At 42.2% G+C, this 24,920-nt stretch overlaps 1 protein-coding gene across 1 annotated transcript in view; it reads right to left on the reverse strand.

Annotated features, from left to right (window-relative positions):
* Positions 1 to 24,920, reverse strand: part of XAB2 (XPA binding protein 2) — a 144,082-nt gene that overhangs the window by 92,113 nt on the left and 27,049 nt on the right. Inside the window, exons 4-6 of the mRNA XM_078682501.1 lie at positions 8,967 to 9,164; positions 7,925 to 8,059; positions 5,102 to 5,266 (exon numbers count right to left, since the gene is read on the reverse strand). Coding sequence (XP_078538627.1) covers positions 5,102 to 5,266; positions 7,925 to 8,059; positions 8,967 to 9,164 — 498 coding nt within the window. The remainder of the gene's footprint in view (positions 1 to 5,101; positions 5,267 to 7,924; positions 8,060 to 8,966; positions 9,165 to 24,920) is intronic.

The following is a 24,920-nucleotide window of genomic DNA, read 5'->3' on the forward strand; positions in this document are numbered from 1 at the left end:
GATAGAACTGAAATACATACCTTGACTTAAAAAGAAGAAATGCGGTTTCTACAGAGGCCAGATCTTTTTTATGGCAATTTTCTTCACACAGACTATTAACATTTGTGATGATTAAACTGCCTTAAACATGTGTGATATACAGCGATGTGAAAACAGAATGCCACCTCTTAAGACTTTGTATGGTTTTACAATGAAGTTTGATCTTCATTAATTTTCACAAGGTCCCAGTAGTAGATAAACCTGAACTCATCTAACAAATAACACACACAGATTTCACTGGCACTTTTTACTAAAACATAAAATCAGGCTATAGACAACCTTGTGAGAAAAAAGAAGTACATCTATATTTTCAGTAAAATATGGAAACCCCTTAAGGAGCAATCACATGCAGAGCAAATTTCCTGAATATATTTACACTCCTCCTTAAAAAACTGTTTACGTTTAGTGATATTAAGGGCATTAGTTTATACATAATTCTCTTTATGTCTCACATCATGTAAAAGAGGTTGAGGACTTTTATCTTTGCCATTCACAAATCCTCATTCTTTTCTTTTTCAGCCGTAGATTTACTGATCTGTTTTGCATCATTGTGCTGTTGCCGGATCCACTTTCGCCTAAACTTTAGCTGATGGAAAGATGGTCTCACACTCTCTGATGGACTGCATCAGTATAGAAACGTACACTCAATGATTAGGAGGTGTCTATGTCCTGCAGATGCAAAGTAGGTCCCGAATCACCACCTCTCCATCACTAAGATTGACCATTGTTATGTGCTTCTTGTTGTGATATGCATAGTCTGGTTTTAGAGAAACATTGGGTGTTACAGCCAAACAACTCCAGTTTGATGTCATCTCGCCAGAGAACCTTGTTCCACAGTTATTAATGTTCATCCAGGTGCGGTTTTGCAAATCTAAGTCATGCAGAAAACGTTTTGGAGAGAAGAGGTTTCTCTTGGCTTTGGTTTAATGAAAGCTTTACTTGTTTAGTCTATTTCTCAAGGCAGAATTGTGAACTCTAATGTTTATATTATCAAGAGAGGCCTGTAATTCCCAGGAGCTAGCTTTGGGCTTGCAGCGTTACAGATTCCAATTCTTGGTGAATTTGCTTGTCATCCACTCTTGAGTAGATTGGCAAGCATCCTTCACTATCTCCATTTGTACATTATCTTTGTCAGTGCACTGTGGAATGAAGAACTTCACATTATGTGGAACCGGCTTTATAACCCTTGCCAAACTGATGAAAAGCAATGATTCTTACTCTGAGACTGTCACTGATATCTTCGGAACAAACCTGATGCTGCCACAAACCTGAATACTCGTGACCAAACTGGCAAAGGTTTCTGATTTTATATACAGGTGGTAGCACTTCTTGATGATCAAGTAAACATCTGAACTTCCCCCTCGATGAGGGAAGTGGTGATAACGTCCCCTTTGCAGCCAGGTAAACCCCTAGAGCCTGTGATTCCTTCAGGCCATTGTCACTCATAAATTGTGATACCAAAATTTTAGCCAAGGTACTGGCCACACGCCTGGCCCTTTTGATGCACAAGCTCATTCTCCCGGATCAGTCCGGTTTTGTTCCGGGTAGGGCTACTACCCACAACTTGCGCACTCTGTTTTCCCTGCTGCAGACTGTGGCGCCAAAATTCTCTCTTGCGGCTGTTTTTTTAGATGCCACCAAGGCATTCGAGTCAGTGGAGTGGGATTATTTATTCGGTGTGCTACAGAGAATGGCTTTCCCTAGATTGTTTATATCTTGGATACAATTGTTGTACCATCAACCCTCTGCTAGGGTGTTGATAAATGGGCATTTGTCTCCTGCTTTTTCTATATCGCGGGGTACTAGGCAGGGGTGCCCGCAATCCCCACTATTATTTGCAATAGGGATTGAGCCATTGGAGTCTAGGTTGCGCCAGATACATCGAGAAAAAGCGTTTCGATGTTCTCAGCGTCAGATCCCAACATCATTATATGCTGACGACGTTACACTATATATTAGGGACCCTCAACAAAACCTCAACCCTCTGTTGAGGGAATTTCTTGTTTTTGGCAGACTATCTGGTGTCAATATTAATTGGGGGAAATCGCAATTATTTCCTTTCACTCCCGTGGTCCCTATGTTTCAGCCAGATTTCCCTTTTGAGTGGTGTGACTCTGACCTTCGGTACCTAGGCATACAGGTTTCTAGAGATAAGGAGGAAACAATAAGACTGAATTATGGGACAGCTATCACACGACAGGCCGGCAACATCACGCGCTGGATCTCTCTACCCTTATCACTCGCAGGCAGGGCTTCCCTTATAAAAATGATCGAACTCCCCCAATTCCTTTATCGGTTTCTTAATGTCTCATATCACCCCAGGGCGTTCTTCTTTAAAACCCTGCGCACTGAATTGATTTGTTTACTCTGGGGAGGCAAACAGTCACGAATCAAATGGTCTATCCTCACGAAGCCATATGACCTAGGTGGCTTTGATATCCCAGACTTCGAGGTCTACTACGTTAGTGCGCAGGCCCATTATGCGTACCATTGGATATGGCCCACACCATAAATGCCACAAGTAACTACTAAAGATTGGCTGGCACATCCTATACCACTGAGCGGTCTCATTCATGGACCTGCTCGTGCTCGAGGGGAACCGCCCACAATGGTTACCAGCACAGTGGATGCTTGGAGGCGAATGGCGGATCTCCTCGAATCACCTTTGGTATACTCCCCACAGCTTCCGCTATCATATCACCCAACCATGGCGCTATTGCAGGAAAGAGTTTTTCAAAATCTGTCTAAGCGGCTTCATGTCGCTGCATGGGGGACTTGTTCCAAGAAGGCAAGTTCCGATCCCTGGAGCATTTGTTCCAAGGAGTGCAACCTACGCCATTGGATGTATTTTTATAGGTGCAATTAAGGCAGGGGATGAGGGCAGTCATTCCTGACTTTCCCCTGGAACCGGAGAAATTTATCCTGCTACATTTCATGATTAAATCTCTGGATGGGAAGCATCTGGTATCGCGTATATATCGTAGCATACATCCGCAGCAAAAGGGTGTTGCTGGATCGGCCCGCATCTATTGGAGTGAGGATTTGGGACAGTGGTCGTATTGCTGTACACAAACCAAACGCATTTCTGCAAGCTGTCGATTAAAGGTGATACACTATACATTTCTGCAGCGCTTATATTATACGCCTGCTAAAAAGTACAGATTCCAGCTATCAGATAACGACAGGTGTGAAAGGTGTGAAAGGTCGGGGGCAGGATTCTTGCATTTGGCGTGGGAATGTCCGGCTGTTTGGGAATTCTGGACACAGGTACATGAGGCCCTTGGCAAAATGATAGGTGACACACTGGAGAGGAATCCCTTAATGGCGTTGCTGGGGTAAACTGCACAAATACTCAAACAGTACAGGAAATGTATTGATATTGCTCTACTGCTGGCCAGGCGTAGGGTGGCATGCCGGTGGGGTAGGGGACGAGCTCCAAAGTTTAAGGAGTGGGTCACGGACATTTTATATTGTCAGGAGCAAACGTCCATATATGCTGAAATACAGCCAATGGCTTCTAGACCTAGAGATATCTGGGGACCGCTTCAGATCTTCCTCCGCCAAGGGGAGATTGAGGACACAGACTTATTTCCTGTTGGTGGTTCATAAACATTGTATGCTACAGGTGGATCTCGCTGGAGCCTCGACAGGTCTTCGTGGGTCATGCGGTGCTTCCTATTCGTGACTACTTGCACATATTATAAGGATGCACCCCCTGCTACTGATCGATACTGGACTTATGTGATGATCACTGGTTTTCTTGTTTTATCCTTTTCTCCTCTTCTTCGTATTATTATCCTTTAGGCTATCAATGCGTCATATATGGATAGGTGTTAATGATGTTCTGGTGCAATGTATATGAGGGATGTGACTTGCGATGTAAACAAGGGGTATGCATAGAGCGACAATTTACATTGTACTGCAAAATGCTATGTGGGTGTCAAGCTGTAAGTTTATGTTATATGGCATGAATTATAAACCAAAGGTTGAAAAAAAAAGTAAACATCTGCACTTGTTTAGCAGCACCCTTCCTTAACTATAAGCAGTATGGGTGAACTTACTGTTTTACACAAGGCTTCTGAAGGTTAGCTGTTTTGTTTATTCCAACGTGACATTGTGAGTGTGAAATACTGATTAGGGCCCAATAACTTGGTTCAACAATACAACAGATAAATCAGTGAGGTTAGTGATTGTACATGTTTCGTAGAACAATCCTAGAGCAAGGTAAGGCCCTCCATTCAATGAAAGAACAGTAGCACAAAAGAGTCGGACTACCAGGCACCAAAAGTAATAGTGATAGTCACTTATATTCTTATTAAAAAACTTCTGCCGGGCCATCATAAATAAAAATCAACAATTTTTGATGTTGTAACACATTTATCGTTCTTCGTCAAATGTTAATGAGGGTTGTGTACAGATCCTATTTACAGGTTCATAAAGTGTGATTTTCTTTACTTTTAGAAGCAACCAATACATTTATAATCTAGTATAGCTCACAGAAGCGTGGTGTGGGTGCTGAAAAGGAGTTTGCTGGTGCTTGATCCCTTCCTGGTACTGACAATCTTCAGAATGAGGCAACTTGGGCTCCCTTCAGAGCCACCTCATTAATAATGCGTGTAACGTTATCAGTGATGTCACACGTGTATCAAATGGTTCAATAGTGACACACCCTCCCCTCCCAGGTCCATACAAGGATCAAGCTGGTGGGTGGGGCCATTTAAGGGGCTAAGCACAGCGATTCACTCCAGCTCTTTCCCAGCCACCCCCAACGTTCCAATCGACTTTCTTATGATGGAAAGGAGTGAGGTGGGACAGACGGCAGGAGGAGCACACAAGTACTTTTTAATAGCAAGGGCTGTGAAGGCCAGCAAACATCAAAAGTACTGCCTTGGCTATATAGTGGGAGAGAAACATGTGTACCTGTTGAAGCAGACAGCTCTCCTTTCAAAAGGGCACTGATGTGGAACTAGTGCCAGCACAAAGTAAATAACACAGAGAAATTTTGACAAACAGGTAAATGACAGCAGTGCAAGGAGAACCGATAACCCCATGTTCACTGTACCTTCTCAAAATGGCCACTTCGAATGTAGTAATCAGCCAAAGAACACCAGAGCTTGCCAAGCTGGTCGGTAAAGCGGGTCAAGCCCCCACGGATGATGGCACCCACATTCAAGGATTTCACTTTGTCAGGATTCTGAGAAATCAAATTGCACAGATCGTGCCATAGCTGGGGATACAAAAAAAGTATATGTCAAATGTGTCCTCCACAAGAAAGGCCCTAACTCTTAAAGCACAGTACATTTCTGGAATGAGTGAGTGATACAAAAGAAGCATTAGGTACAAATATAACTGCTAACAAGATCTCTGCCGCTTTCGGCAGCATTAATAGGTCAGTACAGTCCTCTAGCTTAAGGCTACAACAGTATAGAACAATAGGTTCTCTATATTATACACCAGAAAGGATATCAAAATGGTCCCCAAACAGCCCAACTAGCGATCGGTCTAAATGCCCCAAATGTGATTTATTAGCGGCTGACTTAGAACATATGTTATTTTCTTGTCCAGAACTGGCTGAGTTTTGGCAAGGAGTTGCTCAAGTCTTGAATCAAAAACTTGATAGACCTCTCTTTCTTACAGCATCAGTGGTGTTGCTAGGTGGACAGACTCTGAATAGCCCTCAGAAAGATCTAATCACCATTCTACTTGCCCGTGCTAGATTGACTATTGCCTGGGTGCGGATACTACGGAGCCCAGCCCACCCTGTGTTATGGAATGGTGGTCTCTGGTCAAAGAAACATATGGTATGGAGTCCTCAATAGCTAAAATGAGAGGAATTCAATCATTACGGAAATTGGATAAAATTTGGGGTACATTTATCTAATATTCATCTGTTATTTGTGCTGTGTTATCGACCTATTTTGTCTTGGAAAAGTATTATTTATTTTTCTGTTTAAGTAGTTTTTTTTCTTCTTTATTTTTCTTTTTCTAAATCCCTATTACACATTTGATTGGTCTGGAAAAAAAAAGAGTGATACAAAAGAAGCATGAAGAGATCAATTACGTACTTCATTGAAGAAATTTAGGAGAGTGTGTGCTAAAGTGGCAATTATCAAAAGCAATGTTTTATGCAATCACAGCATGGACACAACCCATTAATGCACCACATTTTCAAAATGCCATCTATTTATGCCACTCCCACATCTGAAGGGCATAATGTTTTTCAGCTTGAAATACCAAAAATGAGAGCATCCCAGAGTCAGCACTTTGGATTGGAAGGAAGTCATAAAAGTCCTTAACCGGCAAGTTGGCAGTCTCAATTTCAGGAGATTAAATAGTTTCATGCACATACGTTTGTGACTAAATGATAAAACAAATGGAGGGGTGTGAGAAGGCGAAGTGACAGGCAAACTCCTGCATATATTATTCAATAGTAGGAGCAAAGCAGAAGGATGGATAATTTACTATCAGCCGCTCATAAGAACCTCTTCATAGGTTTAAGATTATCGAATGTAGGACCATACTGCATGTAGCGCTAACTGGCCAGTGACTTTCTTTCTGGCTCATTTCACAGCCCCTTTGTACTGTCATGCCATTAAACAGGAACTTACTTTACTCTTGTCTGTGGATACTGGCGAACCTCGATTAATTCTTTAATGCCATAGTACTGAAAAGACTATTAATATCGAGCAGCTTACGAAATATTACTGGAACCTTACCAATCTTATTGATGCCTTTGTTACATAATCACGTAAAACTAAATGAAAGCTGAAGCCTTAAAATGGTTGACACAATTCTGGACACAGAATGCTTTAGCAACCTTAAACCTGAAACAGGCTGTAATAAACTACATATTGATTGGAGGAAGAAATCCAGCACAGGAGTTCATCTTCATTAAATATTATGACTAAGGCATACCTCGCTCATGTAAAAATGGTAGTTCCACTTTCCACAAAGCATGTCCTTTTCTAATCTCCCCAGAAGGCTTCACATGAATGAATAACAAAAGCAGAACATATTCTGGTAAAGCCTATAGGTCTGGACTTTGCAAGCTGGAGTCAGGGCACTTTGTACTGCAACCACAGGCCACAAAAATAAAATGGGAATAAAACATAATGCTACATAAATGAAGCAGACATATGCTTGAAATAACAAATATTTATAAAACATAAATAACTATAATTTGAATATAATATTAAGGATGCTTCCTAGTAGGTAGGTATACTTATATCTGATATTGAAACATTTTAGTTTTATTGCAAATCAAAGGAAAACGTGATTCTTATCGGTACAAAGAAAAAGTACTGTTGACTCTGAAGTACAGTAACCCAAATACATAATTTAAACATACAAGTATAAGGAAGAAAAAAACATGGGAAGAAAACGGTGTACTGGCCCACCAGCTTTGGCAAAGAAGTCCATTTGTTTTTAGGCTGATGTACACATGATATCACGAAAAGTATCAAATAACTGATCTACTCTTCCATGCAGTAAGCTGAAGTGAGTGGAAGTAAAATATGAATGAAAGCTGAAGAGACCAATGGATGAAAAGGGCAGACCCAAAACCCCTCTATGTATGTATGTATGTATGTATGTATGTATGTATGTATGCATTAACGTATGTATTTTACATTTATGATGTATTTTTCTTATTAGAGTGTGTCACAACAGCTAAAGTGGTCTTGAAAACAGACCCCAAAATGGAGTGGGAGAATATATAACTCAAAAATGAATGCACCTTAATGCAGACTTGAAGTAATGCCTCTGCATTAGGCAGAGTACTGTTAATGTGCTCTATCCATAACTTATGGCATCCCACACTACTGCAGTTTATGAATTCCTTCTATCCTGGATTGTTCGACCTGGTTCACTCTAGGCAGAATCTTACCTGGTAATTTGATTTCCCTTCCTTAGAGACAAAGTGCTCATCATTGACGATAATCGCAAGTCGAACAGCAGCTTCATCCAGGCGGTCAATAGAACGGAGATACTCAATGTACTCTTCAGCGTTCTCTGGGCTCAGCTGCAGAGAAAGAGTTGAATTATCAACATGCCCTTAGGTACATATATGACCCTAAATTCTGCTTCCTAGAGGAAGAGGAGTTCAGGATGACACAAAGAAGCAATCCATTACAGATAAAGATGTAATGTTGAAAGAAAACATTTGGTATGCTTTATGGCCTTTCAGCATACAGGTTTACCTTTGTTGGAAATGCTCACCTTGGAGTATGAATCCAATTCATACTATAGCTTACCAGTCCACATCCGATGGCATCGCCATCTTCTGGCAACAGATAAGAAACAATCACAACTTAACCAAATCCCAGATCAGGCAAGGAATCCTGTGGGAGAATCTGTCCCAATTTTTCAATTTCTCTGGACAGAGAACGGACCGCTTACAGAATACCAATCGCTGCCAAGGGAACGTACAAGATTGCATTCAGACTTGGCAAATTAACTGAATACTGGTTGTCAATTTTATTTTTACCTACATAAGGAAAATATGCCGTGATCTCATGCTGCTTTTAATTTAAATTATCCCGACAATGATTTGGGGCTGTTTTACTGCCTCGGAAATTCTCTCCGACTAGAAACACAGGAAGCAGGTTGCCTCAATATAGATCCAATCTTCATCTACGTTATGATGATGTCAGCTGGAGAAGGGGTATACCTGCAGTATTCATGTGGAATCAGACACTAACCTTCGCTTTTAAGTTTAAAAAGCTAATAATGATCAATGTATACCAATAGTGGATATTAATTTAACGTGTAGTTACTTTCTATCTCCTCTGATTGAAAATAAAGGACATTTTACAACTATTTCTCATTCAGGTCTGCACTTAAATCTTGAGAAGTACATTACAATTTTCTATGAGTTCCCCCACAACAAGCCACCCTCACATCTCTACGGGTACTGCCTGGTACCTTACCTTCAAATACCTACGATAGACCCGGACAGCCGTCTCTGGCAGAGGGTACCTGCGGACAAACTTTAGGTACAGAGGCCAAATACGGTGGTGCTGTGTGATTGGTAACGCTCTCAAAGCACGATCAAAAGTGCGCCGAGTGCGAGTGATCTTGTACTGATCCATGAGAAAGTGACAGTAATCCAGCCAAATTCGGGGCATCTGTAACAGCAGACAAAAACAACAGTGGTAGGATCTAGGAGTTTGTGATGGTTGAGGTAAGACATTACAGCAAAGAACCACTGCCTGGCATCTGTAAAGAACTGTTTCTGCATCCTGCATGCCTATCTATCAAACAGCTCAACCTCTTCCAGATATTGTCCTGTACTGGAGACAGATCAACCAACTGAGAAAGGCCAATTTCACAAGAGTAGTCAACATACATAAAAACATGAACATATGCAAATAACAGACACTCTAATGGAGCAGAAACCACATGCCTGCCTGTTCCACATCCATAACATTTTCACTCACTCTCTGAAGTAATGACATTTTAACAACAGCTTCACAACCCTTCCCATCCGTATTCCATTTTGACATTCTGTGCTCTGGGCTTGCATGTTATTTGTAGGTAAAAAAAAATGTTGACTGCGAAGAACTGGCACACATCTGTTGGAATCTTGAAGATATATAAAAGACAAGTAAAAAGAAATGCACTCTGCCCAGGACATGAAAAGTCAAAGACCTAATCAGACTTACTGCAGTCTCTGTTTGGGTGCCTCCCTTTCCACCTAATCGCTACTGGAGGACTAGGAGAGCTAAGCGATCAAAGGCTTGCTCTTGGTAAAGGCAGGAGGCAGATAAGTATCATACTGGTTTCTGTGCAAAACCTTCTAACACAGAAGGCCTTCAACCAGCACTAGTTATGCACCTCATTCCTACAAATACAATAAGCACTTCTACCAATGCACCTTACGTATGATCTGGAGCCCCATCACCTAAAGGTATGCTGCACATGGACTAAAAATAACATGGCTGCTCCATGACTTGGAAAAGAACATTTTAGCAAACAGTCTATCCAAATGTATTCTAAAGATTCATACGTGGCCAGATTCGAAGAACAAGGCTATGGGGGGGAAACCAGAGAACTAAGAATAACGTTTACAGTGGCAGAGTGACAAACTGCAGTCAGAGTATGAGATGACATTCAGTGAAGCCGATAAAATAAATGTTGACCGTGGGTTAGGAGGCGAGACTGTCAGACAAGGATTCTGAAATTCATGTACGAGACTAGGTGAAACACTGAAAATAATACCAAGTGGTGATCAGCGTAATCAATTAAAACCTCGTCGGGTGTACTAACCGCTACATAAATGCATTTACAATGCAATAATGCAGAGATGGAAGATAAATCCAATGATGCCATAGACACGAGTCTATGAAAATAAAGAACCTCCCTTGACCTTTCAGTGCTCGTGCTCCTGCTCAGGTCAGGAAGGGTGAAACACACAAAGTACGGCAGCTCCCCTGTTAAGGCGGAGGAGCGTCACCCCACTGCTTTCAGCAGTGAAAATAAAGGAAAAATATAATGATAATAACTGGTTATTATCATTTTATTTGTTCCTGCTGCAGCGTCTTTGTGGGCGAGGCTACTCTGCTCTCAAAGCAAGGGGGAGGAGTGGTGGGCACTCTGTAAGTGCGCAATGACTGTTTAGCCAGCCCTCTTGGGCTGGCCAAACAGTCATGCGCTCTTTGTATGTTTTCCACCCACACTGCCTCACAGCCTGGGTGGAGAACATGCCCAGGCTCCCATTCCCTGGACGAGCGCCAAACCCCGATGCACAGACCAATCACAACGCTGCATTGCAGTGTTGTGATTGGTCATGGAGGCCTGGGTGTTTCCTGTTACGGCCGAGCGGAAGGATGACACAGAGAGATAACAGAGGAGAGACATGATGCGGGAGGAGGTATGTTTTATTTTGTGAAGGTGCTCCGATTACCACCGCCCTATTTCACAAAAGCGGTACAAAAGGGGGTGGATATGGCCATGTCTGAACTGGGGTGGCAGAGTGGGCTAAAGAACGGTGATGGATTAAACCCAGATCTGTTGCCTGGGTGTGAGTGTTTGATTGAATCAGATGCTCCGTCCATCGCCACCCCCTTTTGTACCACTATTTCACAAAAGCATCAGCCTTTATCACACTGGCTTCCTTTTGAAACTGCTGAACAAGGAGAGAATATTTGTTCAACAGACTATACGGCTAACCTCTGCATCCGAGACCCCTGTTCTAATCTCTGCCTCAAACCCTGAAAAATCACTGTCTAATGCTGGACAAAACACTTATGTCGCCTTGTAGTGGGACCCTGGTCCCAATTGTTTTTTCAGTCCGACAGTCGGTCTTGTATCAGACTATCTGCCCAAAGCATAACTTCCTGTCAAGGGCAAGTCAGACAAGTGATACAAGTGATTAACTTTTGCCCAGCCCTATAGGCCTTTCTGTACCTCCCACCATAAAACGTTGCTGCCTGCCAAAGCCCTTACATGCTCCCCTGCAGACATACCACTGGCAGTACCCTGGTCATTCAGGCATTTTAGGAGCAAGCCAACCCATGTGACAGACATTACCCCAGCTGCTTTTAGACCAGACCATCATATTTGACCACTTGGTACAGCTATACATGACATTCATAGATAGCTTGACTATTACTCTACTACTATCCTCCTGGCCTGCAGGCGTGCACTGACTCTGCCCCAGCCCTGCAGGCCTTTCATATGCCTGCTATGCGACTGACACTGTCGCAGTCTATACGCCAGACAATGAAAACTCTGAAATGTCACCGATTCTGCCCCCAAGCCTCTTGCAACTTCTCCAGCCAGTCCACCTCTACCTAGTAATAAAAATCCCTATTCACATAAACCATGCTGCCCTCTCGCAAACTCGACACGAGACAGCAGCTCAGCAGGTGTCACGAATTTCAAATTCCCAACAAGCAACCAAGAAAACTGGTGAAAACAGATGTAGGAACTGCTTGTGAGTTGCTTGAAGAAAAAATGTATGCAGCCACAAACACTGTGCCATAGAAACAATTGATGGCCGGAATGCTGGACAATGCAAACATTCCCCCTCAGTCACAAGGATCTGGGATGAATCCCTCATTATTTTGCTCACCACCTCAGTTTGGACCCAGCCACATGCAAATCAGCCTTGTCCCTGTTCCTTGTGGGAACAGTCCAGCCCTAACTGCCAAGCCAGGTCCTACCTGAACCGGAAACAAGCATCCTGGGACCGGTTTCAGGGCATCACCCTTCATCAACCAGGCTATCTTGAATCCATTGGTGTAGTGAGCACAGGACACACGTCTGGGCATACCCTTCCCACTTTCCAAAGGAATCTTTCTTGCAAAATGTCTGATCAATATTGCCCCTTTTTTCAAAACAATCTTGTGGGCATAACCCTAGGCCAACCCAAGCATGCCTTCAAAAATCGTATGGACCTCTTTTAAAACCACATGCAGATCCACTTCATCTTCAATGAGCATAAACTGACTGGCGGCCCTCGGATTGACAATAATGTGTAAATCGTATTGATAGGACCAACCTAATATAGGTGGTCCAGGGTCTGCCACATATACTTTTCCAACTGTAGGTCGTGTTGGAACGTAATTGTTTTGAGATAAAATCCTATCACCGCCGTGTCAGCTTCCGGATACCCTTTCAAAATTACATCAGCTGAGTGGAGTATTTCCTCAGGCCACGTGACAAACAAGATTTTCTGTATTACCGTAAACAATGATCCAGAGTCTACCATCAATGAGATCTCTTTACAATTAAGACTGAAAATGGTTTTGGGTCGAAGTTTCTTCATAACGTCTCTGTCCTGCTCATTTTCATTGTCTGTATCAATCATCAACACTCTGGGTTCAGCTTCTTCAAGTGCTTACCGTGTACATACTGGCAAAATGCCCTCTTTTCCCACAGTTTCAACAGTCTTTGCCTATGACAAAACAATTCTTTGAACCCGCCAAATGTGAATTGCTGCCACTCCTATGACATGCACCTACAAGGAATTTTACAGGAGAGTCTGTTGCACCTATCCTTTTCATTTTCCATCTCTAAAGCTGATCCTTTGAGAACCAGAAGCCAGTTATCTCACCATGGAAAACCCTTGATCCTTATCGTGTGATTTAGCTACTTCAGTCACATTCTTAAGTTCCACGTGTTGCTTTTCATTCAAACATCTTCCACTTTCCTCCACCACTTAAGCTATACTTATCGCATCTTTCAACAAGATGTTAACAGCAGCCCAAAATCGTTCTTGCTTTTTTTTACTGTGAAGTTGATCTCTACTTAATTTGACAGTCATCATCCCAAATTGACAGTCAGTTGCTCACTCACGTAAGCAAGCCACAAAGGCATGAACTGTGTATAAAACCTGTGGCAATTCATTACAACATTCACAGTGTTTGCGAACCGAGTTTGTAAGCGTAACGTCGTCTCTGTGTGCACATCTGTTATCCCATTTCCCTGGATATCAGGCACAGTAGGTGAATATTTGAATATATACTGGCCTTTATTGTCAAGTGGGCCAAAGGGGGGTGGGGGGGGGGGGCTGTTTTGCTAATAGGAGGAAAATCCATGCCATCTAATGCTAGCAAATAGCTGTCAAATATTTCGATCTAATCCTCCAACTCGATTGGAGGATTACCAGGTATCAACAAAAAGCTGGACGGAGTGAAGATACATTGGTTGAAATTAATATACTGCACAACAGAGACAAATGTAATGCATGTTAAATTGAGCAGAGCGTATTAATCCTATAAATCACTAGGTGGCAGCAGAGGCTAACATTTCTTGACGTGTCGAACTCTATGATTTGGCAAGCCAAAAGGAAGATCTTTGGGCTGGAGAGAGAAATGAAGAAAACTGAAGCAAAGACTAGTATTTATTTTATCCTAGAAGGTAGGTTCTACTTTTATTTATATAGCGTCGTGCCCTTCTTGCCACAGCTCACGTTGAAGCCACGAGAGAAAAGCGCACGACACAACAGCATGTGCTGCAAAGCGGCAACAGCATGGGAGGCTGAGAAGTACCTACAAGGCGCTATTGCCCCAGTCCCCGTCCCAAACCCACTCTTCCAAGGAAAATAAAACAAGCATTTGCAAAGCAATAGGTCTCGCATTTGCGAGCGTTTAAGCTATTGGTATTAAAAATGACAATGCCTTTTATTTATGTTTTTTTAAAAGCAACACAAGATAAAAGGCATTGTTGTTTTTAATGCCAAGAGCTCAAACTCTCACACATGCGAGACCACTATAATGGTGGCCACGCCCATTTTTTAGACGCTGCTCGCTTGCTCAGGTTACCGTGAGCAGCGTCTAAACAAAGGGGCTTGGCCACCATTATAGTGAAAGCACGTATGGTGCTTTCACCTAAAGTGTATATTTAAAAAAAAGTATATTGAAAAACTTTGTAGCACGGTTGCTAAAGTGAAAGCAGTCGGCACTGGAAATTAAATATGCGCTGTTGCTAAAGTGAATGCAGACCTTGCCGTATATTAAATAATTAAAATAAGGCGGCCGCTATAAAGCGGACCGCACTGTAATTTGAATAACATTTATTAAAATGGAAAACAAAGCGTGCGGGGCTCCGATGCAATAGGTGGAATGGGGAAGAGCATTAAAAAAACAGTGCACACCAACTTATAAAGCAGACCGTGTAACAACTGAAGTAAAAGGTCCAGTCCTCACGGGAGGTTACAAGGGAAGACAAGGTGGTACTAAGGAGGGACTAACAAGCCTATGTACGAATCAGAAGCCAGACTTTAGGAAGGGCAATGACATAAGCCAATGACAAATATGGGCGGAGTAGGAGGGGCTTAAATCAGGGGCGGATTGGCACTGCGGGAACGGGCTGAAGGGCCGGTGTCTCCGCACTCTGTGGGCCGTTTTTCCCCCTTTCCCAGTCCACAGAGAGCACTGACACGGGGAGGAAAGCATCTTCGCTGGTCAGCCGTTCAGCGATGATCAGCTGAGGCCTCTCCTTGACCCCCTGCCCTGCCACAAGCAATCCCGCTGATGGTGGGCTGGGGAGGGGTGATTGTGCACCAGAATCGGCCTCCCTGGGGGCCAGGTATTGCTCAGGCCTTTGAGCCATTTTCACCTCGCCCCACTGGGGGCCAAGCAGCCCAGAAAAAGTGTTTGCATTAATACCTCGCCCACAGCCCTTCTCAGGTCATAGTGGGCGAGGAAGAACGGGTCTCAGTGTGCGGGCCAGGTGATGTTGGGAACTCCCACCATCTTCAGACTAGCCCCCATGGATGGCTCAGCAGCTGTGTTTTTTGCTTTATCCCCTCTCCTGCCAGGCCATTGCCCTGAGGCAGTGAAGGGCTGGGGAGGGATGAGTAATTTACAAATAGCTGGGGCCTTGCTGTTTTTCAGGAGCTCCTGCGCTGGAGGGCTGGGGAATAATATTTTAAGAGAAAGGGGCCTCACTGTTTTTCAGGTGCTCCTGCCCTGGAGGTCTGGGGAATAATTTTGTAATAGAAAGTGGCCTTGCTGTTTTCAGGTACTCCTGCCCTGGAGGGCTGGGGAATAATATTTTATAAGAAAGGGGCCTCGCTGTTTTTCAGGTGCTTCTGCGCTGGAGGGCTGAGGAATAATATTTTATAAGAAAGGGGCCTCACTGTTTTTCAGGTGCTTCTGCGCTGGACGGCTGGAGAATAATTTTGTAATAGAAAGGGGCATCGCTGTTTTTCTGGTGCTCCTCCCCCGGAGGGCTGGAGGAGGGGCCTCACTGTTTTTCAGGTGCTCCTGCGCTGGAGGGCTGGGGAATAATTTTTTAAGAGAAAGGGGCCTCACGGTTTTTTAGTTGCTCAGCTTGTAGGACATTGTCACCTTGGCTCTGTGTCCTTCCCAAGAACAATAACCTCCCACTTACATTCTTTGTGGGTTTCCTGAAAGGGCACGCCCTGCGAATGTGGGCCACGCCCCGTGAATGTGGGCCACGGCCCGCAAATGTGGGCCACTTTTTTCGTCAGTGCCCGGGCCAAATTGTGATCCCAATCTGACCCTGGCTTTAATAACATACTCCAGTACAGCATGCCTCGCAGAGCGAGCAACGCATGAGCGTTGCCCTTAGGTTTGACCTAAAAACACCTTGCCGAGGATGATGCCGATGTCCTGTGGTGTTTTCACGCCCTTTAGAGGATGTTGGCAGTTCAAAGCCTATGAAAGCAGGCTGATAATGTACTGTATATGGTGGTTTTCAGCTCATTTTCCCTGCCACCGTGTGATATCAGCTTCTCAACGGGTGACTGTGTGAAGGGACCCGATATTGTGTGTCACACTGTGGAACCATGTGAGTTGGAAGGTCTGCCTCACTGGAGGTCAAAATATAAGTTAGAGGTTGCAGGAATTAATGAATTCAGCAAATATGGGAAGCCATGAATCCTGTCCTCTGCGGACAGAAAAAGGACAAAAAAGGGCTCTAGAGAGAGCAGGGGAGGGGAGAAGTAGTAACTGGATCACGTCAGGAGCAGGGAACAGGCACTTGAATCAATCTGTGCTTGGTCCTTGCACCACAGAAAGGATAAAAGTGGCACTAGACACATAGGCTGCAAAGGAGAAGGGCACTGCGCCCAACAAATGGTAAGCAATAGCCAGGCTCCAAACCATTTTTGTAAAGAGCAGTGTCTCACAAGTGAGAGTGCATGTGCTAGCGCATGCTCTTGCCGGCTTGATCCTAAAAAGCAGCAACATTTCAGTCTACGGTTTGAGCTCGCAAGATGATATTATCTGCATGCCGATAAGAGGTGGGAGGGTTACTTGCTGCTTGATGTGTTGTGGGGCAAATATTGCAGGGCTGCTGCTCAAATATGAAAAGGGTGCTGCAGCTCACAAATGTGCAAGATGCTCCTCAATGTGCAAGTGGTTCAGGTAAAATATGCCAGGGATGTTGCACACATGTGCCAGGATTTCTCTTAAAGCACGCCCAGAGTACTGCTGATCAACTATGCCTTAGATTTTACCAATGTGACAGTATCAAAATGTGCCCCAGGTTCCATATAATTAGGCCAAGACTGCTACTAAAATAAGATAGTTCTGCTGCTCACGTATGAAAGGGCTTTTTAGTTAACCAGAGGTGTTGCTCAAATATGCAATAGCTTCCCCGGAAGTAACAAACATCAGGTTCTTAAAACTCATTGTCAGACAGTTTATCCTCATGCTTAGCTTTACAAAGCAGTGGTCAGGACTCCTGCTACAACACACCTCCACATACACCCGACCCAGTGCACCTGCCAATGCAGCAGACTCCTTTCATCCCCCATAAATATGATATTTTGACAACTTAAATAAAAAGCACTTCAACTTTAATGCTACTTTGGTGTTCCCTTAATGGTTATTTTTACCACACTTCAGGGACTCATACTCTTGCCATAAGAAGGCTGAAAGCAGGCTTACCCTGCTGGAATTTGAAACTATTACCTGCAAACACATGGAACAATTGAAACCACTTTGCCAACTTAGTCTGATTCCATGCTTCCAATATACTATCTCTTTAATATAGGATCTCTAATAAACTGGGGCACCACAGCCACAAATGTCAATATCGGATTTCCCTTTTCAGCACATGCTAAGGATCCCCAATTGAAAACACCATTCCTGCAGTCATGCACAATCCCCTCCACCCTACAACACAGAAACCTTCAGGCCCGGATTTACCTCATCCTGGAGCTTTCCATAAAGTACAGACCTCTGCCCAGCCCCCCATAAGTGTTTATTCTAATGAAGCTCACCAGTCACCTCTCCATCCTCCTTCCCCCTCTCTCCACTCTTTTTGCAGACTCCCAAATACATCTGCACCATTTAATCAAGGTCCGATAGAGCCATTTCTTAACGTCATCCACTCACAAACCTCTCTCCGTCTTACTCACACGCTTTTATATGATCTCAGTTGTTCCCATAACAGTTGTTCTAGCAATATACCACACACCTCCATCCACCATAGCCTCACAAATACCATCTTCCCCTCTTGTAGACCCCCTCCAATTAGCATGCAACCATCTCTGAAGTCATCCTTACGAACACACCATCATATCAACCTCCCTTCCATACCACCTCTCCCAGCACCAGATTACCATCCCGCAGCCTTCCACTTACATCGCCTCTTTACCATCTAAAAACCTCCCACACACCTTTTTACCCTTCAACAGCATCCTAAGCTGCTCTTGTCCTCCTTAACAGGCTCACACATACCTCTCTAGTTTCCCCCAGCAACCCCAAGCCACTTTCCACATTTCTGTATCCTAGAACACCGCCAGCCCACACACCACCATTCTCCACCATGCACCCATATTTTCCACACAATGCTTCACATTACTAGAACCTACCAGATGTGTCGACACCCCTCTATGCAGCGCATCAATGCCATCTACCAAACTTTCCAATGCCTTCCATATCATCTCTCAATCCTCCATGCCACTGTTATGCCATTATCAAACCTCTCATTCCACCTCTCCATGGTTATGTAGGCTTACTTAACACAGCCAGCCTCTCACAACCACCCACACTCATTTCACCTAGCCTCATCCTCTCACAATACGTCTTCACCTTTCTGCAGCCCAACACACTGCAGGTTCCCACATACCTCGACACATTTTGGCAGTCTAACATACAACTATTTCTGCAGGTTCTCGCACACCTCTGCACCATTTTGCAGGCTCCCACATCACCAGTTCATCCCCTCTGCAAGCCTTCATTACCCTCATCATTCCTGCTGGCTCTCACACTGCTACGCTCTCCCAGTCGCCCAAACACCTCTCTGCCTTTCTGCTCACTCACGCATCACCTTCATTTCTTCAGCCTTCCACATGACCTTTCCATCCTCAAAAATCCCATCACCATGTTCCTGCAGGGTCCGAAGACGCCTCGGATTCTGTCTGCAAGCTCTTATATCTTCATAAGCCACATTTTCTTACCCCCACCACAGAATCTGCATATGTGTTTATTCTTACCCTAGTAGTAAACATCTCTTTACCATCCCACAACTATGCGAAGTCCCTTCCATGTACCTGCAGCTTCCCATACCACTGCCTCACATGCCTGAAACTTCCCACATTACTTTAACCCCTGTAGGCTCCAGCAGGGTACACAACTCTTCAAGCATCCTCCCACACAATCTTTATATTCTCCGCCAGCCTCCCAGACCCTATGATTCCCTCCATAGTATCTAGCACAACTGCCCACTTTGGCATAGCATAGTCTGGTATTCTAGATTATAGAAGGTTCATGTTAGAATGGTGATATGTCATGTTAGAATGGTGATATGTCATGGGAATGATTATTGGTGGAGCGGTTAATGAGGAGACCGGTTTGCTGTTATGGTGGTCTCCCTGTGGATGTTAAGCTGTTCTTCTTTATGGAAATAAATCCTACAACTTGGACCTGCGTTTCATCTTTTATTCACAACATAAATACTGGCGACGATTGGGATATTTTCTTGAAGACAGAAGACAGCGTTCACTGGATGTTAAACTTCTAACTGTTTTTTTTTTGGACTTTAGGACAATACCTCACCATTTTGACATTTTGAGCATGATCTACGCTTGGTAATGTATTTTTTTTTTACCAAATGTTTCATTGTGGCTTAATTCCTTTTTAACCTAGCGCTTTGTGTTCAACATGCGCTGACGGGTAAAAGTAGAATATTGCCCTATTTTCTTCTCACTTCTTGTGGAGTTATTTTTTTTCCGACATCGGATAACTTTGGAATTTAATATCATTTACATTGACTTACTTTTCCCGTTTCTCTCGACCGCATTATCTAGCGGTGTTGAAACGTTGCAGGCATTGTTCGAATTGCTTGTGCGTGCGCCATCCTGTTCTTCCGAAGCTCTCTCTTCCCGAGAATTTTCGCAGCTGTGTTTTCTGGGATTGTATCTTTGACCTCACGTCACTCACGCAACACGCAGTACGTGCGGCCATCTTTGATTTCTCAGTCTTGGGAGTCAATTTCAGCTGGATTTCCCGATTTTGCTGTTAAAAGTTCATAAAAGTGCCAGAACCTGTTTAATTAGTTATTTCTTCTATATTTTAATACGGGAACATTTTTTTTAAGCATTATTTTTACTTTACTCTTTTCTGCGACTCAAGATACAAGGTATTGTTTTATTATTACCATTTTCAGTCTGTATTCTTTTGACGTATTTAAAAGTTTACAATTCCTACCATGTCCAACATTGCTGCACCACCACATTTTTTACAAGTTGCTGGAAAGCCAAATATAGAATGGGACTTATAGTTTCCCATGTTTTTAGCTTATGTGTATGTTTTAGAAAAAGATGGTTGTTCAGCCAAAAGGAAAGTTGCCTTATTAAGACATTGTTTAGGTGGTGCAGGCATAAAGGAATTTGATAACTTACCTCCAATTGAAGAAGCTGGAGATATGGATGTTTTTGAGAGGGCTACGAAACAAATGAAAATTCGCTTTGGAAGGAAAATCAATACAGTAATGGAAAGGTTTAAGTTTTACTCACGTGCCCAAAAAGTTGACGAATCTATTGAGGATTATGTATCGGCATTACGATCGTTAGCTTGTTCTTGTGCTTTTGAAACAATTTCTTATGAACAAGTACTTAGAGACCAGATAATGATGAAGACTAAAAGTAAAAAGATTCAGGAAAGACTTTGGTTGGGCACAGAATCTACTCTCAGTGCAGTTATTAATATTGCCAAAGGAATTGAACAGTCTGAATTATTTGTGTCTGAAATAAGGAATCAATCTGCTAAAGTACTAAGCACGGAACCAGAAGTTTAATTGGTAAAGAACCAAACAAATGATCCTAAGAAGGGTTATTTCAAAAAGGAGGTGGAAAAAAACAGATTGATAATAAGACCTTTTTCAAAAGGAATTCCATCGTTTGTTTTAGGTGTGGTAGTTCCAACCATGCAGGTAATTTTAAAGAATGTCCTGCATGGGACAAAGTTTGCATGAAGTGTAAAAAAAAGGGACACTTCAGTAATGTATGCCGTTCTTTTCAGAGGGTTAATTACATTTCACAAGAAGAAGAAAAAGTTTTGCATGGATTAGATTGCATTTTTTCTGTGAACGAATCAAAATGTAAGAAATTTCCCTCATGTGTTATTAACGTTAATGGTAAACCAGTTCAATTGATGGTGGATTCATGTTCATGGTACACCATCATTGGGGACAACATTTTTAAAGAGATTTGGGATGAAAGTGAGTTGTGTCTTCCTGATGTACAACCGGGAGGGTACTCAGGTCATAGAATAGACCTTGAAGGATATTTTTGGGCGGACATCGAATTTATGGGTAGAAAAGTCAATGGAAAAGTGTATGTAGCTTCTAAAGGTGTATCAATTCTAGGTTGGCCACATCAACAAGAATTGGGAATAAAACTTGACCCAAATGCTTCTATTCCTGTCAGTGTAGGTCCCATTTGTGGTTCTTCCACAAAGGTTGACGTTATAAGTACTGTTCTTCCTCAAAGTGACCAGAATTTTAGCAATGAATCAATTATCACCAACATAAAGACCAAATACCCCAAAGTGTTTGAAGCTACTTTAGGTAAATATGTTGGTTTTCAACATAAAATTATTCTAAATGATGGCGCTATCCCAGTTGGACACAGAGTTAGAAATGTTCCGTTGACCTATAGGCCTAAACTCAAGGAAATGCTAAATGATTTGGTTTCCAAACAAATCATTCAACCTATTGAATCTTCCCCATGGGTTTCCCCCATTGTTTTATCACTCAAAAGCTCTGGAGAGCTCAGTTTGTGTGTGGACCTCCGCAGCTTGAATACTGCGATCTGGGTAGATAAGCACCCTCTTCCAAATATCCATGAATTAATTTCCACTCTGGCCAATGCTACTGTTTTCTCTACTGTTGATTTAGCAAGTGCTTATCATCAAGTGGAATTACATTAAGTGTCTAGAAAACGTACTGCTTTTGTGACTCCTGAGGGCATGTTTCAGTTTTCGCGGATGCCATTCGGATTAGAAAGCGCAGCCTCAGTATTTCAATGTCTTATGAAAGAATTGTTAGAAAATTGCAAAGGAGCGATCGCCTTTCAAGACGATATTTTAATATTGTGTAGTAACTGCATGGAACATGATAAGAATTTGGATTCGGTCCTACAGAGAATTCAGATGAAAGGTTTAACTCTGAAACTTACCAAATGCAAATTTAGACAAAATAAAGTAGAATATTTAGGTCACGAAATATCCTCAGAGGGAATCAAACTGAAAGTCAATCATGTAAAAAGTATTACTATAGCACCTACTCCTACTTCTAAAGAACAACTTTTGTCATTCTTAGGTTTAACTGAATTTTTTGGTAAATTTGTTCAAAATTATTCAACCATTGTGCATCCACTACGTACTTTGTTGAAGAAAAATGTGAAATTTGTGTGGGGCAAAGATCAACAAGACTCTTTTGATATTTTGAAGAACAAAATTACAGATGCTTCATTTTTAAAACCATTTAATGTGGGTAAAGAATGCATAGTTTGTGTGGATGCCAGCAATGTTTGGATAGGGGCTGTGTTGATGCAAAAAGATAAAGAGGGTGAATTTATGGTGTCTTATGCATCTAGATCTCTTTGAGACTCTGAATTTAATGATTCCACCATTGAAAAAGAATTACTTGCATGCACCTGGGCAGCTCAGCAATTTCACCAATTTTTATGGGGTACCAAATTTTCATTGAGGACAGACCACAAACCTCTGGTTAATATGTTGTCAGCTGGTGGAGGCAGGATGCTCACGACACGTTTAGCTAGGTTAGCGACAATTTTGCAAGAGTTTTGTTGCAAGGTCATTTATGTTCCTGGTCGGTCCAATGTTCATGCGGACTGTATGTCACGTTTTCCCATTATGAAAGATGTTGATTCTTCTGTTAGTGAAGAATGTGATGTAGCATTTACTATGGATGATGTCAATTTGATTTTTGGAGAGGAGATTTTTAATTACATTTCTGAGTCTAAATGGTTCGAAGCGATGGCACAGGATGGTATTTTAAAAGAAGTTCAGGTGTTTTTAAATAAAGGGTGGGCTGAGGAAAAGAAATTGAGTGGTGATTTGGCTTCATTTTGGAAAGTGAAGGATGAGCTTATGCTGAACCATGGTATGTTAATGAGATCTGACAAAATTATCCCGCCTAAGGATCTTAGAGAACTCATTTGCAAGTTAGCCCATGAAGGTCATATGGGAATGTCTACTACGAAGAGAAGAATTAGGGAGTTCTATTGGTGGCCAGTGTTAGATGGTATGGTGGACAGGTGGGTCGGAAATTGTTCTCCATGTTCTTTAAGTGATAAATCTGCCAAAGCACTATCTGTTGGAGTTACTCCCGTTGAATTTGCCCAAGGGCCTTGGAGGAAGTTGGGTATTGATATCATTGGACCTTTTAATTATCAATCAGGCAAAGAATTATATGCATTACTTTTGATTGACTATTTCTCTACATGGCCCGAATTAAAGATCGTGGAAAAAGTTTGTGCAGAGAATGTGATTGAATTTCCGGAGGAAGTATTCTGTAGAGAGGGCCTACCTGAAGAAATTATTTCCGATAATGGGCCAAAATTCATAAGCAAGGAATTTGAATCTTTTATGTCTAGTTGTAATATTTTACATAAAAGAGTTTCTAATTATTTCCCACAGGCCAATGGCCAAACTGAGAGGCTCAACAGAGTAGTAAAAGAATCTTGTCAATTGGCTATCAAAAGTGGGTTGAAATGGAGAAAAGCGTTACAAGCTACTTTACTAACATATCGTACCTCTCCCAACTCGGTCACTGGTCTTTCACCATTTGAAATGTTGCGTGGCAGGAAACCAGGATCTAAGCTTATGCCGTGGTGGTTGAAATCCAAGAATTCTTATGATTCAAAGATTGATTTTGATGAGGTTAGGGCGTGTGTAAAAAAGTATCATGAGAAAATGATACAAAGCAACCAAGAAAGAGAGTCCAATGTTTCTAGATTAAAAGTGGGTGATCTGGTTCGTGTGAAGTTTGTCGGACAGGTCAATAGAAGGCAGGCTAAATGGTCTAATCCTGTGAAAATTACAGAGTTATTTAGCAAGGCAGCCAGAGTTGAAGGGGGGGAAACATTTTGAATTTTAGACGAATCTCAGTGTGTAATTCACATGCATCAAATGATTATCCATTTGCCAATTCAAATTTACAAGTTGTTAAAGTCAACCTTTCTAAATCTGCTTCTGATAATTCCGTTGACAATATGAATGGTTTACCAGGTTTTCATGAAGCTTTTTATTATTTGGAACCTCAAAAGAATTTTGATAATGTAATTGTTCCTGCTAGTCGTAATACTAGCCTTGATGATATTGGCGATTCCAACATTAAACAAGAAGTTGATGTTTCTAGGAAAAGTGCATGTGTTAGGCATGCTCCTATTAAGCTCAAAGATTTTGTTCGTTTTTAGTTTTGTTTAGTTTCTCACATATATATATATTCACTGAAAAAACCATAGGTTATAGACCATATATAGTTAGGAATTAGCATTTACAAAACCTTGAAAATTCACTGAAAAAACCATAGGTTATAGACCATATATAGTTAGGAATTAGCATTTAAAAAACCTTATTTTACTCACACAAAACCATTGAAATTCCATATATAGTTAGTTGCACTAACTATATATCGCGCACCCGCAATCCACTGCTGATCATGTCACATATTACATCATTCATGACATGGTCAGTGACATCACTGATGACATCACTGATGACATCTCAAATGACATCACTGATGACATCACTGATGACATCTCAAATGACATCACTGATGAGATCACTGATGACATCATCCAGTGACTGTGTGTTTCTGTAAAGTTTAAATATGTTTTACATATTGAAGAATGAGTAGATGTATAAGTGTCTGGACGAAGGATTTAGTAGGTGCATGACTGAATGTATGAGTGAGTGATTAAATGTGTCTCA

This window comes from Lissotriton helveticus, chromosome 1_1, assembly GCF_964261635.1.
Source record: "Lissotriton helveticus chromosome 1_1, aLisHel1.1, whole genome shotgun sequence".
Classification (NCBI taxonomy): domain Eukaryota; kingdom Metazoa; phylum Chordata; class Amphibia; order Caudata; family Salamandridae; genus Lissotriton; species Lissotriton helveticus.